General features: G+C 39.6%; 3 protein-coding genes across 4 annotated transcripts; 2 read left to right on the top strand and 1 right to left on the bottom strand.

The window, feature by feature from the left end:
• The first annotated feature begins 29 nt into the window (after positions 1–29).
• LOC9657447 (ethylene-responsive transcription factor TINY) lies at positions 30–1,902 on the top strand. The gene is made up of 4 exons (XM_024660942.1): positions 30–222; positions 283–464; positions 613–990; positions 1,047–1,902. Exons 3-4 carry the CDS (start codon positions 828–830, stop codon positions 1,817–1,819), a joined length of 936 nt encoding a protein of 311 aa, XP_024516710.1. The 5' UTR covers positions 30–222; positions 283–464; positions 613–827; the 3' UTR covers positions 1,820–1,902.
• Positions 1,903–4,104: 2,202 nt separating this feature from the next.
• On the bottom strand, positions 4,105–5,101 carry LOC9657446 (cysteine proteinase inhibitor A). The gene is made up of 2 exons (XM_002987121.2): positions 4,841–5,101; positions 4,105–4,450 (listed from the first exon to the last, which is right to left on the bottom strand). Exons 1-2 carry the CDS (start codon positions 5,069–5,071, stop codon positions 4,256–4,258), a joined length of 426 nt encoding a protein of 141 aa, XP_002987167.2. The 5' UTR covers positions 5,072–5,101; the 3' UTR covers positions 4,105–4,255.
• Positions 5,102–5,113: 12 nt separating this feature from the next.
• LOC9657445 (translation machinery-associated protein 22) lies at positions 5,114–6,262 on the top strand. 2 transcript variants are annotated; one of them, XM_002987203.2, is made up of 8 exons: positions 5,114–5,239; positions 5,287–5,391; positions 5,463–5,528; positions 5,599–5,642; positions 5,690–5,771; positions 5,822–5,889; positions 5,952–6,035; positions 6,086–6,262. In XM_002987203.2, the coding sequence occupies exons 1-8, from the start codon at positions 5,224–5,226 to the stop codon at positions 6,140–6,142; spliced, it is 522 nt and encodes a 173-aa protein (XP_002987249.1). In that variant the 5' UTR covers positions 5,114–5,223; the 3' UTR covers positions 6,143–6,262. The 2 variants fall into 2 exon arrangements, with proteins under 2 accessions (XP_002987249.1, XP_024516711.1); XM_024660943.1 differs by lacking the exon at positions 5,114–5,239 and having other exon boundaries at positions 5,285–5,396.
• Positions 6,263–15,502: the final 9,240 nt, after the last annotated feature.

Genomic DNA, 15,502 nt, shown 5'->3' with positions numbered 1-15,502 from the left:
CGGTCACTTCTCTTTCACAGATGCTACGTCCAAAGATGCCATGTTTAAAGTCAGACATTTGGAAATCCCATGCGAAGAAACATCTGCGTGGAAGAAGAAAAAAAATCAAACAAGGCGCTTTCATTGCCAGAGCCTGAAACAAAGGTATTACATAACTCTAATCGTGTTTTTCCTGCAGGGGCTTAAAATAAACACCTTTTCTGTTGTGAGCCTGGAACAAAGGTATTTCATAATCTTTCCACTTTCGAGTTTGGTAATCGTGTATTTTCTCTGTGGATCCAGATCCGGGAACTTTAAAAACGTTACCTTTTCAAGTGGCAGTTATTTTGCACGGGAGTATATTGGCAAAAGGGTCCCAGCTCTGTGGAATTATCATGTTGCTTCTTGCAGCCATGCAAAGTTTGCTTGAAGCGTCTCCTCGTCCCAGTTCATGGCTTTCTACCTCTTCAATGCATGTAAATAAGGTACGCTGGAGTATACGGTTCTTTGGCTGACCACCTTGACATTGATTTGGATGCTTTTCATTGTTTTTTCTTTTCGTTCCTTCCCTCTTTATATTTACTGAGGCTTTTTGTTTTCGTGTTTTTTTTCTTTTTTCTTTTTTTTCTGGAGGTGATGTGTGCCATTCCGGGTCATCTCCGTGGCAATTGAGAGCATTTAAGCTCCCTCCTTGTCGTGGAGAAATCGTCCATGCCTGAAAGGGGAGAATTGCGCTCGGGCAGCAGTAGTAGCAGGGGCTGTAGCGGCAGTGAAGCTTTCCAAAGATTGCATTCGAGCAGAGCAAAGGCAGTGCTGCTCCGCGGTGCCCAAGTTGTTGGTTTGATCCAATGGGTGAAGCAAAGTCACATTGGTGGCGACAAACGAAGTCTCCGGATACTTGTTGCTCTTCCCGATTCTCGTCCTCGAGCTCCACTCCAGGAATTCTAAGGTTGCAATGTAATCATCACCATCACACCGAGAAAGAATCCGCCATCGCTTTGAGCAGTAATGGTATGGTATGGTACAAAGGTCTTCCATTTGGTCTCACATCTTTTCTGTGCTTGCAGAGGCGAACCGCTCGTCCAAGCATCCCGAAAAGAGATTTTTGAGCGAGCTGGCGAGCGAGGCCACGAAGAAAGCGAAGACGAGGACAGGAAGCCATGCTCAGCCTATGGAGGAAGCCAAGGAAAAACCATCTTTTGGAAGCTCCGGAGCACACCACCGGGTGTACAGAGGGGTCCGGCGCAGGAGCTGGGGGAAATGGGTGTCGGAGATCCGCGAGCCCAAGAAAAAGTCGCGGATATGGCTGGGATCGTTTCCAACACCCGAGATGGCGGCCCGAGCTCACGACGTGGCGGCCTTGAGCCTCAAGGGCGACGCCGCGCTCCTCAACTTTCCAGAGTCGGCCGACTCGCTCCCTCGCCCCTCGGCCTTGTCTCCAAAGGCGATTCAAGAGGCCGCGGTGGCTGCAGCGTTTGCATTCGTCGAAGATCACACCAAGAACGAAGAGTTCCAAGAGTTCCAAGAGCCCAAAGTAGCCGCGGGAGTGCTCGCTTCATCAGCGGTGGAATCGATACCCCCGGCGACGAGCCAGCAAAAATCGATTTTGCAGCTCGAGTCGAGTGGCTCTAGCACTTCTACAACGTCTACTGCTACCACCGTGATCAACTATGTGGACGAAGATCTCGTGTTTATGATGCCGAGCGTCATGCTATCGCATATGGCGCAGGCTTTGCTCGTTGCTCCCCCGCCGATGTGGGAAGGAGGATTGAGCGTGGTGGAAGTGGAAGTAGACGAGGAGATTAGACTGTGGAACTTTGAGGAGCTCAATCTATCTTGAGTGACAAAGCTACGCTCTAGGCAAACGCAGTATCGTCCCAAAGCCTGCTAATGAAAGCTACGGGGATTGTAAGTGCCTGGCTCTATACTTCTTGCGCTTCGTGCCTCCCGAGAGGAGCAATGGTGATCTCTATAGGTGGAATTCGCTGGCTTCTTTTCTCTTTTTTATTTTCTTCTTGTTCTTGGCAGAAGAATGTTGAATTGGAAAGGATGCTTGGACTGATGCTGCTGGCACAAATCTATGCTTTGCCCTACGAGCTTCATACATGTGCTAGGCCCAGAGTATGCAGGGACGAAGACCGTCGTCTCCATTCTCCAAAACTACAACCTCTCAGCTTGGATTTTTCGGGTCGTGGGCCTGTTTTCGTTTTCCCCTCTTTGGTTCCTGAGCTCTTGTGAAATGAAGTTTATACTAGACAAAATAGAAGCTCTGAGAATGGTAACTCACTTTTAGTCGAATGGAAAAGTTTCAGTCTTTTGATCTTGCCAACTGAGATTCCAGTTTGGATGTTTCTAGAGCGCTTTATTTTTTTGGATTTTTTCTCTCTAGACTCAACATGGAGAACTGGCTAGTAATAAATTTGACCCAGCAGAGTCTTACGTTGCACAAAGGTGGTGCGTCACTCCCTCAGTAAGATGGACAGGAGGAGTAGTAGAGACCCATACTGTACAAACTCTTGCTATTTGTTTTGTATTTTTAGCACATGAATTATCATTTAGATTCATTTCCCTCTGACCTGTGTCCAATGCAAATGCAAGTTGATAGATCTGCTACATGCTTGAATCATCCTGTGCGTTTTGTACAGTATTATATTACTAATATCAGAATTATTATCTTCAAAGTTACAGGCTCGAATTCAACAAAAGCTTTCGACACAATCACCGTTAAAAAGTTCCGTAAGAGTGGCACACCGTTCTGTAACCCTGATCAAGTGGGTCAAATCCATTGCCTCTGAGTTTGTTCCAATTTAGCATGACTTGGTTTTAAGGCCAAGGCAAGTACATGATACAACTAAACATAAAGCTGGGAGGAAACTTATCCCTGGATTCATCGCCGCCGCCACCCCTTCGCTTTCGTACGCTTTCGTACTGGAAAGTCTCTTGTGTGCCATTTCACGAGATTTATGACAAGGAAAGAGATTTATGAACCGGCTAGTTTTGCTAACGAATTTGCTTTGTTGGATTGTAAATTTGGCTGAAAAATAACAAAAATTAACACCGGTCCAGCTTGCTGGCAGTACGTGGTCGAAAGAAAAATATTAAGATCAGTGTTGGAGCATTGGGGTGTGTGCTCTTTAAATGTGAAAGCATTGTTCTGTAGAAATAAAGTATCCAATCTTTTTCTTTCCCCTTTTTCTCGTTCTTGAACGCACACACACCAGCACAGCATGGAACAATAATTTCAGAGAGAATTATCGAAGATACTTGACCCTGTGTCGGACAGAAGGTCACTGCCCTGCCAAGTTCTCCCTGCTAAGTTCCCCCTGTTTTCCTGTTTGCCTGATTTTGAATTACTGTTCTTTTGATTAGAGCTTCTCTGCAACTCCAGCCTTTTGGTCCATATGATCGCTGCCACAAGATCCTGACTGAAAGATCGCTGCGTTTATGTGGCACTTTGGCTCTGGGCTCTGGGCTCTGCGGAATTCCTGCGAATGCGACGCTTTGACTATATCTTGTTTAGATCTATATGATTTGATCAGTTATTTTCCTGCTGTTTCATGTTTTGAGAACTATTTTACAAAGGCCAAGGAAAGCGGACAAAACTTCAGGGACGATTTGACAATCCACTCACCAAAGGACCGAAGTTGTTCATACATTTATCCATGCTTTTGGCTCACGCTACAAAAAAACGTGTGCTTGGTTCGCTGTGAGCTCTAGATTCTGCTACGTGCCCAGAAACTTTTCATACGAAATTTTGTCAAGCATTTGCCACTGCATTAGTACGAGACCTTACAAAATGGGTCAAATACTATTCTCATGCGTATGGTTTAGTATTTATTAAATCTAAACAAGGCTGAAAGATCATAGTGAATATACCTAGAATGTACAAGCTAGAACATTGAATTATCGAAATAAATCATGACTTCGTCATGTCAAGAATGTGGTTTGTAAGTAGCGTGTCATGGTGGTGATCGTGATTCCAACACAATCATTGGCATATATATACATTGGAAAAGTTGGCAAGCACTATGAACAAGGAATCAAACTATTCGCTACGTGGGTAAAAGTGTTTGGTTTGCTGTGGATATGTGCTCCACTGCGGCTGAAATTGGCAACTCATACTTATCCCGGGAAACTGCCAATGTTTTTATTTAATGCCCGTGAAATGGCCGCGAAGGAACACCGAGCAACAATTCTCTGGATTAGAACAAAAACTTAGAACTGGAGAACCTGTTTTTGAGTTATTTTTTTCCATCTTTGCCGCCGCTAGTGCTGCCTAAGATTTAGTCACTGGATCAAACGACATCAATCTCCGGAAGTTCTCCCACTCTTTCACCCAAACTTTGGCCTCGTAGCTGCAAACACTGTTCTTGCTATCCGTCGCCTCGACCGTGAGGAGATACATCACTCCGGACACTACTTGGCTCTTCGCTTCCACCAGTTTGGAGTACAAGAGCGTCCCATGGCCACTCTGGAAGGAAGAATCACAAGTTATATAAGCTTCCACATTTCCAATCTGGAAGAAAACTAAGGGAAGTCCACCATTTTCGATGGCTAAGTCATAGGAGAAGCAAAGCAAAGCAAAGAAGCCAAGGAAATTATAGGAGTCCACATTTTGTGTCGCTAGGCAACCAAAGAAATGGAGGAGAAGATCACAATTTTACTCTATGATCTACCAAAGAAACAAAGGAAGAAGAAGAAGAAAGAAAACTCAAAGCGCAAAGAAGCTAAGGAAATAGGAGTCCACATTTTGTATAGCTAGGCAACCAAAGAAAGATCACAACAACTTTCACTCTATGATCTACCAAAGAAATCATAGAAAACAAACTCAAGCGCCAAGAAGAAGGATATGATGGCTTACCAGCTTCTTGTTGTGCTCGTGGACTGCAAATTTCGCAAGCGTGACGACATTGGGGTCCTTGGGATCGATCGCGCTCCAGCCGCCCACCAGCGAGGACACGCGCTTGCCGCCCCCAAATTCGATCCTCCTATCCCTACCAAATCGACTCGCCTCACCCACACGGCATGCAAGGAGCATCGCTGCGACAGCGATCCAAACCCACGCGCGCGTCATCTTCGTCGCCATAGCCATCGCCAAGCCCAAGCATTCTTTGCCCCCTTCTCAATTTATAACCGGCAACCCTAAATCAACGGCCCCGATGGCGACACGTTGACGGCATTTGCGCTAACGGGGCGGTGCCTGTTAAAGGGAAGCTGTTAGGGTTCTTCGCGTGGAAGATCAAAATGCTGTATTGCGGAGGTATGTTCTCTTGTAGATTCGCTCGATTCGTGATTTTGTTTCAGCAGTGTGTAGCTTGCCACCGGAGTACTGCGAGTTTGGGCCGGATTTCGAGAAATGCAAGCCATGGCTTGTGGAGAATGCCTCGGATTTGTACCCCGAGCTTGTGAAAGGCAGCGTAAAGCGTTTTTTTTTTCCCTTCTAGAGGCTTAAATCTTTGCTCTGTTTCTTTGTTTCCTTACAGAGAAGATTGCTCAGCAGCTGGGAGGAATGACAGTATCGGATGTGGGGAATAGCTCTAAAACGCAAGGTAATCCATGCTCTTGCTCTAGAGCTGTGCTTCTTTTTTGTTAACTCGTTTTTTTCTATTCTACGTGTAGAGGAGGAGATCAAGAGGTTGCCGGGAGGAAAAATCAAAAAGAAGGTGAGAAGTTTTGTGATTTTGGAAGTTCTTTACGATGTTGTGTGCAGGAAAAGCTTGAAGTGTTGGTAGAGAGAGTTACCAGGAACAAGAGAAAGTGCTTGACAACGATCAAAGGCCTCGACATGTTTGGTAGGCAGCTTCTATTGCTTTTGTTTTGATCTCTCGACATTGTAATGTAGGTGTCAAGCTTGCTGACGCTTCGAAGAAACTTGGAAAGAAGTTTGCAAGCGGTGCTTCGGTCGTGAAGGTTTGTATTCCCTCGGGCCTGCTTGGATTTGAAGATAAGTTCCTTTTTCTCTGGATGACTAGGGTCCTACCGAGAAAGAGCAAATCGATGTGCAAGGAGACATTCTACTAGATATCGTAGAGTTCATCACAGAAACATGGCAGAATGTAAGCTACGTTTTTCTCATGCAATGTGCTAAATCGATTTGATTATACAGATCCCTGAGTCAGCTATTTACTTCATTGAGGATGGAAAGAAGGTTCCTGCGTGCTGAAGTTTCTGTTTGATTCTTTGCATGAGGTTAATGCTCCAAGTGTCTCAATAAGTTCAACATCTAGGACATTTGACACTTTTTGTTTTAGCGACAAATATTTTTAAAATATGGCCTCTAATATATAGCGAGAACAGCACATGGCCAACCAAAAGAGTGGAGGCCAATGTTTCTTATGGAAGTTATTCAAGTGTTGGTTTTAGTAAAATGGCTGAATTTCGCTATACACCCCTTCCAAAGGTCATTTTGTTCATCCTTTCAAAACTTTAGGGTTAAGATGCAATAATTGTCTTAAACCCAATCCCATCAAGCATTGACAATGCTCAGCCTGAACAATCATTTCGTGAATTTACAATTTCTAGTAACATTTGTAGTCTGTAACATTAATAACCAATAAGAATAATGAAGTATAAAGAAAAATTTACTAGAAGATTGGTACAAAGTACTCCACTGTAGACTCTTGTTACTTATACTCTTTGTTGTGCCCAATCTTCCCAAAAACAATACATTTCATGGAATAGCTGTAGTTTGGATCATTGTTAATTGCAACACTAGTAATGTTGAAAGTGATATGTGCAAATATCTTTTTATTAATATCATGGGCTTGGTGAAGAGATTTCCTCAAAGCTGGTAAAGTATAAAAAGTTTCAAAGCCAATACACCCTTCACTTTCTTTTGCACCCATTTCTTTGGCTCTATCTCCACTAAAAAAATGTTAATTTATTAAAATTTAAATAACAAATAAACTAAAATTATTTTGTCTAATATAACTAACTACCATTATGTCAATATTTTATAACTCTTTGTTGAGTAAAGCACATAACTTTTTGAGATATCACTAATGTCTCCATTCATTTTTTTGATTTCTTCTAAAGTTTTAACTATTCTAGAGCCATTACCTAAAAAATAAATTTTGTAAACTAAAAATTTAAAATAGAAAGGTATTACCAGTAAAACCAATAGTAGTAAATGGAGATTGCCTTGGTTGAACTAATTTTTCTGTTCCATCTTGATATTTGTGATATATCTCATATTTACCCATATTCAATTTTACCACTTTCTTCTTTTTGATTGCATTTTTATCCTAACATATTGAATGCATTATCACTTAGTGGGAATCTAAAACATAAATTATTAAAACTATAACTTTATTAACAATTTCAAACTAATTTGATGTAAACCATATGTAAAATATGTAAAACATATGTTCCGTGAATATGTGAAACATATTATATAGTTTCCGTGATCCCAAAAAAATCCAAGAACAATTGTGTTGCTTTTAAAATAATTTTATTTAAAAAAAAGAATAATTAATACTATCAATAACAACAATGTAATATAAATAAACTTGTATGGAAAAAGGCATTTTGGCCTGGCCTTGGCAATAAAAGTAACCTCCACTCAAGGCAACTCTTGCTATAAAGCATGTGATGGAACACTACTATTAAAAAATTATAAAAACAAAAAAGTATTTGAAAGATTTTTACAATAAAAGTAAACTTTGTTAGAGTGGAATCATGCGAGGGGCTTGCCTTATAAAGCATTGACAACCACTAATGAGCACTATTATACTAAAAAGCTGATAACATTATTTATCTAAAATGTTTTTGTGGTAGGAGCAAGTTTCACAAATGCAATGGAATCAAGGTCATCAACTTTTGATGGAAGTAAAATTACTTTGTATAATATAATTAACTATTATTATGTCAATTTCTTATGATTCTTTGTTGAGTAAAGCACATAACTTTTTGAAATATCACTAGTGTCTCCATCCATTTTTTAATTTCTTCGAAAGTCTTAACTATCCTAGAGCCATTACCTAAAAAATAAATTTTGTAAATTAAAATTTTAAAATAGAAAGGTATTACCAAAAAAATTAATAGTAATAAATGGAAATTGCCTTGGTTGAACTAATTTTTTTGTTCCATCTTGATATTTATTATATGCCTCATATTTACCTATTTTCAATTTTACCACTTTCTTCTTTCTAATTGCATTTTTATTTCGACATATTGAATACATCATCAGTTGGTGGGAATTTAAAATATAAATTGTTAAAACTATAACTTCATTAACAATTTCAAATTAATTTGATGTAAACCATATGTAAAATATGTTTTACATATTTTACATATGGTGAAACATATGTTTCTGTGAATATGTAAAACATATTACATAATTTCCGTGATCCCAAAAAAATCCAAGAATAATTGTGTTGTTTTTAAAAGAATTTTATCTGAAGAAAAAAAGAATAATTAGTACTATCAATAACAACAATGTAATATAAATAAATTTGTATGGAAGAAGGCATCTTGGCCTGGCCTTGGCAATAGGACCAACTTTCATTCAATGTAACTCTTGCTATAAAGTATGTGATAGAGCATTACGACTAAAAAATTACAAGAACAAAAAAGTACTTAGAATACTTTTGCCACATGAGTAAATTTTGGTAGAGTAGAATCATGCAAAGAGGCTTACTTTATAAAGCATTGACAAACACTAATAAGCACTATTATACTAAAAAATTAATAACATTACTCATCTAAAGGGTTTTTGTGGTAGGAACAAACTCTTGGAATCAAAATCATCAACCTTTAGTAGTTTATATTGCAAAGCATAATGAGTAGAACACTAGAAGAAAAAAGGGGTAAAAAACTCATTTAGAGTGTTTAAGGGTCATAAAAAAGTCTAAAATGCCACATAATATGTTTTCATGAGCTAACTCTTCTGTTCCATTTTTCAGTTCTAGCTCTTCAAGTACAAGTTTGGTCCTGTGTGCCACCTCTTCAATTATGTTTCGGTCACATGCCATAACCTCCAGAAGTTTCAAATTGATAGGTAGCAATCCCTTGACGTGGACTATGCCATCTGGAAAGAAAATCAATGGAAATTACAAATTGGAAATAGTTTATCAGAGATCACACAGGACCTCTTCAATTATGTTTCGGTCACATGCCATAACCTCCAGAAGTTTCAAATTGATAGGTAGCAATCCCTTGACGTGGACTATGCCATCTGAAAAGAAAATCAATGGAAATTACAAATTGGAAATAGTTTATCAGAGATCAAGCGTTGCAAAGCACCACATCTTACAATGACGGTTAGAAGAGTGTTTGTACACATAAGAAAGATTAGGATGCTGCCCAAGGAAGGCAGCCAGAAAGAGCAGCTATCATGTCCTTTTATTACTCAAGTAATCCTGAAACCTTTTGTAGTGGCTGTCGGAAAACTGTCGGGAAATTTGACAATGTAATCAATCTCTCACCTGGATAGAACTATCAAAGTTTCTTGGTCTTCTACACTGAAAATACCCTCCAGAGTTGGTATCCAATTTCTTAAGAACTGTGGAAGAGTAGTAATATCACTGCTCACGAGTTTAAAGTATGGGCAAAAGAATCAACAAAAACTAACGAAGCTCACCTTAGATTAGTCACTCATAGAACCTGTGACGGCATAAATGCGTGAACTCCTTTCCTCTCCAGCTTCTTCACGATGTAGAGCATGCACGCCATCCAAATACGCTCAGCTTCATTTGCCTGAAATCGATGATAAAATTCTTTTGGAAAACCACCAGTTAAACAAGGAATTCATTCAAACAAAGATGACGCCCTAAGTGATACAATTGCGTGAAGCAGCACCAATGCTCTCTCCATGTAAATCTCGCTTGCCTGATCAAATAAATTTCGAGCCCTTCCATCACAAGAAAGCATCCAGACCTCGCAACACGGCCGGAAGCAGCGATCATTGCCATCGCACGACGGCTGGAAGCAGCGATCATTGCCATCGCAAGGCGGCTGGAATAGACCCTCACCATCGCGGCACGGCCAGACATTGCACTGCAGGAATCAAGCCTTGCCATCGCAGCACCGGCATCGAGCATTGCCATGGCACCGCGGCCAGAATCGAGCAGCCTCCACCATGGAATTTCTGCCAGAGGCAGTAGCAATCGATCTATCTTGCTCTTCGCTTGGTATTAGCGCCCATTGATGCCCAAAAACCATAACCGTGGCAAAGCTTAGCTTCAAGAACAAGCTAGGCGAGAAGAGCGCCAGGAATCCGCGAGGTGTGACGCGGGTGGCATGTAGATCGGAGGACGAGTTTGGTGTGCACGATCGTCAATTCACACGGACGGAGTCCATTCGATCAGAACGCGCTTCTTTTTCCAGGTAACGGTATGATGTTTAGCGACTTTTGTAGAGAGCTCCACGATTTGGGTTTTATGCTTGACGCAGTTAAGTTCCAAGCACAGCGGGCGATCATCTATACCAACACAAAAATGGAAGGGTCTTTTATTGGCTCTCTTCGAAAGCAAGGTGTTTCTCTTTCTCTTTTGCATTCCATGACTTTGTTTTCGTGATTTGCAGTTGACGAGGAGACACAAGGTGCGGAGGTAGAGCTTGTGAAGAGTTCTTACTTCAGTTACGAGCAAGCTTGGCACAGGTTAGTTCTTCCTTTTTGTTTTTGTTCTTGATTTTCACTATGAGCTCGGAACCATGTCGTTTTACTTATCTTCCTTCCATGGAGGCTGGTGCCTGCTTAAGATCCAAGATTACCGCTACCGAGATCCGAGATTGCTTGGTACCGGCATTATCAAGGTGCTTTTCGTTTTACCTTTTGCCAACGTTTCTGATCTTCCTTTTCTTTTAAATCAATGTATTCAACGAAATTCTTGCATACTTCCATCAACAAAATTCTTCCGGGAGAGCCATGAAGTCCAAGCCCCTAGTACAACACGCCTATGGAGGAATCGACACTCAGCTCGTGACTTGTGAGTGAGAGCCCCTTTGTACACATTTGATTTCACCATTCTCTCTGGTAAGAGCTCCAGATTTTATGTTTTAAAATGCAAATCTTTTTGCTGCATTTCCAGATCTGAGAGAGATGTCAAAATGATTAACAGAGTATGAGAACTCTATTGCTGCCCTTGTTGTGAATGCGATATGCTCTTTCTATACGCTTTTTCTTTTGGACAGGATTGTGTTACACATAATTGCACCTTGTCTTTCTGGAAGCATTGGTACGTGCTCGTTGACACCGATTGTTTACTTACTGATGCAAAACTTTGTTGTTTCGTTCAAGCGTCCTTTAAGTTACAGACAAGGAAGAAGAAGAAAGAAACTGTCCCACAGTCGATAAGCATCGCCCTTGTTGCTACTGGTGGAGAGCCAGAATTCATGGCCGTCAAAAGTTTGTGTTTCCAAGTTACCTGAGCATTGTGCCAACTGGAATAATCTATGAAGGTTGTGATGCCAATATCCATGATCACCCATTCTGACATGGATCGGGGATTCAGAGCAGCTACTGTTGCAAGTATGTTTTTTGTCTGGTGTTTGGTTCTTCGTCACCGCGATATTTCTCTCTTTTGTCCTTCTTCTTACCCTTCGCTGCAAATTCCATCTTCTCCAGTGGTTTGGTTTTTTTGCTTACAAGTTCTTCTTACTCCGCGACTGGCAAGTTTGGCTTTTTGTTTTCATCTTCTGGGTTGATTCTCTTGCTTGCGGGTCCCTGGTGTTTCTTTCCTTTGCTTTCTTTTCTCTCGTTTCAACCAGTTGATCGTAATGTTCTTCCTTGACTGATTGATTGTTCTTGTGATCCTGACAGTGAAAAGCTAAAGTATTGTTCCGGCCGTCTCTGGTACTTGGCTTGGGTGTGCTTTGACGTGCTTTATTGTTTATGCATTTCTTATACTTTTCATTGCTTCATCGCCATCGCCATTGTCGTCCTTTTTTTATTGACGAATCTTCACAGTCAGAGCTTCTTACATGTTCTTCTGTTTTTTCCTTTCTTAGATCAGCTGGTTGCAGCAGCAATCACTTAACCTGCAATTTTACCGGATTTCCACTGTGGACGACATCAAGTTTATACAGATAGTACACGTGAACTTCAAGTCTGCGCAGCCGACGTACCTGGATTTGGTGCTTTCGATCGAGGGAATGAATGGTGCTGCTGCTCATGATCATCGCTTTTTTGCTGGCCACGCACTGGTCGAGGAGAAATATCCTTAAGCTCCACTGGCCATTCCACAGGTTTGACGGGCTTCAATGCCTTTTAAAATGGTACTCGCACCATTTGATCGTCCTCGTTTACGGTCTTCTCATCGTTCACTCCATTGTTTTGTTCCTCGCTCGGGACTGGAGAGAAAATACGGTAAACACCTTTCTTCTTCTTCGTGTTTCGTTGTTCTCGCAGGCCTGGATGTATATAACTACCGCTCTACAAGCTTGTACTTAGAAGGTTAGCATTGTAAAGGTAAACAAAGTTGGATCTTTTCAAGTTTTGCTTGATCGATCTTTTTTTAACGATATTTCATTTACCCAGGAGATGTTCTTGCTTTATACATGACTAAACCTCCGGGCTTTAGATATCAGAGTGGAATATATCTCTTCTTGCAATGCCCGGCTGTTTCACCCTTCGAATGGTAAGCTAGAATTGTGTGCAACAAAAGTTTTTTTTTTTCTGAAAGATTTTTTTGTATTACAGGCATCCATTCTCCAGAGCTTCCGCACCGGGAGATGAGTATGTAAGTGTACACATACGCAGCCTCGGGGATTGGACGCAAGAGCTAATGAAAATGTTCTCTCAAGTAAGTTTCTCGTGAAGAAAACTAACAAGTTTTTCATGGCTTATGTGCAGGTCGTATCAAGTTTGTTTTCTTAGCTTTTCGTATGATCTCTAAATTTTTTCCCAGTAGATATCCTGTGTTAATGGACCACATGGAGCACCATCACAGTCTCCTTTGAATGGTTTAAAGGAGCCATGACCGAAGTTTCTCAGCTTGATCACAGGAAAACTTTTGTGATTTCTATCTTCCTCTTCTTTTTACAAATCTTTGTTGTGCTTCTTTACAGGCCTTGATCGAGATGCATAACTATCTAACGAGTGTTTACGAAGAAGGAGACGCTCGTTCCATGCTTATCGGTGTGGTCCAAGCGTTGCATCACCCACTAAGTGGTGTTGATATTGTCTCTCACACTTCCATTGTGATTCATTTTCTTTCTTGTTTGTTCTCTCGATTTCTTCCCCAGGTTTGAACACATTTTGCTCGTCCAAACTGGAGAAAAGTGTGTGCGAGGCTTGCATCGATTCATCCAGGCGCCAGGGTGGATTGCTCTACTTTGGAAACAACACAGGCTGGAAAAGGAAACTCAAACCTTCGGCTCGGCGTTAAACGGACTTGTTTTCCTTGTTTGGGTATGGAAGTAGCGCGTGCGTTATTCGAGCGGCGGCTTCTGCCCAAGCGGGATCTGGCAAGATGCACGGCCGTGTGCAAGGAATGGAAGTCTTGCATCATAGAGCTCTACCAAGAGTGGCTCCATGCGATTAAAGATCCGAGCGAGCCCGGTGTGCTGGTATGTATGGATGACCAAGAGTACGAGGTGTGGTTTGTTGCCTCCAAGCAGCGGTTCAAGCTGGACCTCCATCTATTCCACGAGGAGGATGGCCTTGATTGCCTAGCAACCTGCAAGGGCCTCTTCTTTAGTTTCGGATGGGAGAGCTTCTGGGTCGGAAACACTTTCACGCGACAGTGGAAAGGGCTTCCATTATTTCCACGAGACGAAGAAGAGGATGAATTTGATAAATATCTCGGGAAGTTGAATCATGTCGAGCTATTGGTGGATGATGATTCAGGAAGTTCCAGGGATAGTTTCAAGATATTTGTCCTCACTGGGAACAATCGTATTGACTTTTCACCGCTCAAAGAACATGATCAAGCAAAGAAGGTTTTCTTCTTCAATTCCAAGGTTTGGGAGTGGCAGAGTTGGGACAACAATCAAAGGTCTACTTGAGCTTTGGATAGAAAACAACAAAGAATGCCTTGAGTTTGTTGTTACACCTTATACCCTTGGAGGAGGAGGGATTGAAGTGTTCGGAATAACAGATGACATGGAAAGGTGGCAGAGTTCTGTGGTATTGATAGATATTCCAAGGAAGATTTTGGAATACAGGTGTCATGCCCATCGTATATTTCAACACAAGGGAAGATGGATTCTGGTGGCATTTAGCCGCCCAAGAGGATACAGAGATAAGTATTTCAGTGTTTTTGAACTTGACAAAATAGAATTATCTTGGAATATAATAGATCAGGTTTTCTTAACTGAATTTTTCGGAGTAAAATGGGAAGAAGAATTTGAAGATGATCCATCCAGTTTGGAACCATGTTTCAACATTAGCATCCATGGAGATTATATAGTGATTTATGCAGGTTACAATATCCCTCCTACTTATTTTAATTTGGAGACTAATTCTTGGAGCAAAATAGAAGATCCAGATGGCTTTGTTATTACTTCATTTGAACCATGTATAAGGAAATCTATAGAATAAATTAGTAATTATGTTAATTATAAAATTTATTTATAAATATAATTAAATTTTTTTAATAATAAATCTATATTAATTTTTCTTTTGGTTTTATGAATAACACTGATAAGTAATCTCATTCCCAACTTTTTTTTCTTAATAAATCTATATTAATTTTTCTTTTGGTTTTATAAATAACCCTGATAATGTGAAGATAGGAAATAATCTCATTCTTAACTTCTTTTTCTTTTGTGTGCTTGCTAAAGCTTGTATCTTTAAATATGATCAAATAGATATGATATCTACCATATAGATACTATATCTTTATATCTTATACCATACAATAATTATATGATCATATAAATAATAACTTCATCCATAAATTTTATATACATACATACATACATACATATATATATATATATATATATATATATATATATATATATATATATGTATGTATATATATTGGAATATATATAATAATTATTAAACTTTGTTATATAGTTTGTAATATGGATAATAAATAATGTATACTATCACATAAGAGTTTAATAAAAAATAGCAATTAATATCTATCATATCAAATTTGAGAATAAGGGATCACAATTAATTAATTTGTAATAGTATTTCAACAAAAAAGAATGTTAATGTATTTAGCTATAAGATGTTATTATCATCTATAATTGTATATAGTCAGATATTAGCTGCATTAAAAACAAAAGTTAAGTATAAATGCTAAGCTTTTAATTTTCTTTTTATAATAATAGAGATTTACAGTAATATTATAAATATTAATTAGTTTTTGTAATTATTGATAATATTAAAGTATAATTTTTCTAAAGAAATTTAATTTTGTAGTTGAAAATTTTAAAATATTTACACATTTATAAAGAATAATAGATTTTTTGGTAGATTTCCTATTGTTCCACTTAATTTTATGAATAAACTATAAAATAATAAATATGACATTTTATAACTCTAGGTAACAATAATTCTATAACTATTTTTTTCAAATAATTAAATTATAAATTATATAATAAAATTTTAGAAGAGACTATAAAT

This window comes from Selaginella moellendorffii, unplaced genomic scaffold (assembly GCF_000143415.4).
Source record: "Selaginella moellendorffii unplaced genomic scaffold, v1.0 SELMOscaffold_79, whole genome shotgun sequence".
In the NCBI taxonomy this organism is placed as follows: Eukaryota; Viridiplantae; Streptophyta; class Lycopodiopsida; order Selaginellales; family Selaginellaceae; genus Selaginella; species Selaginella moellendorffii.
The sequence above is the reverse complement of the archived record's forward strand: the minus strand, read 5'-3'. Positions and strand labels throughout refer to the sequence as shown.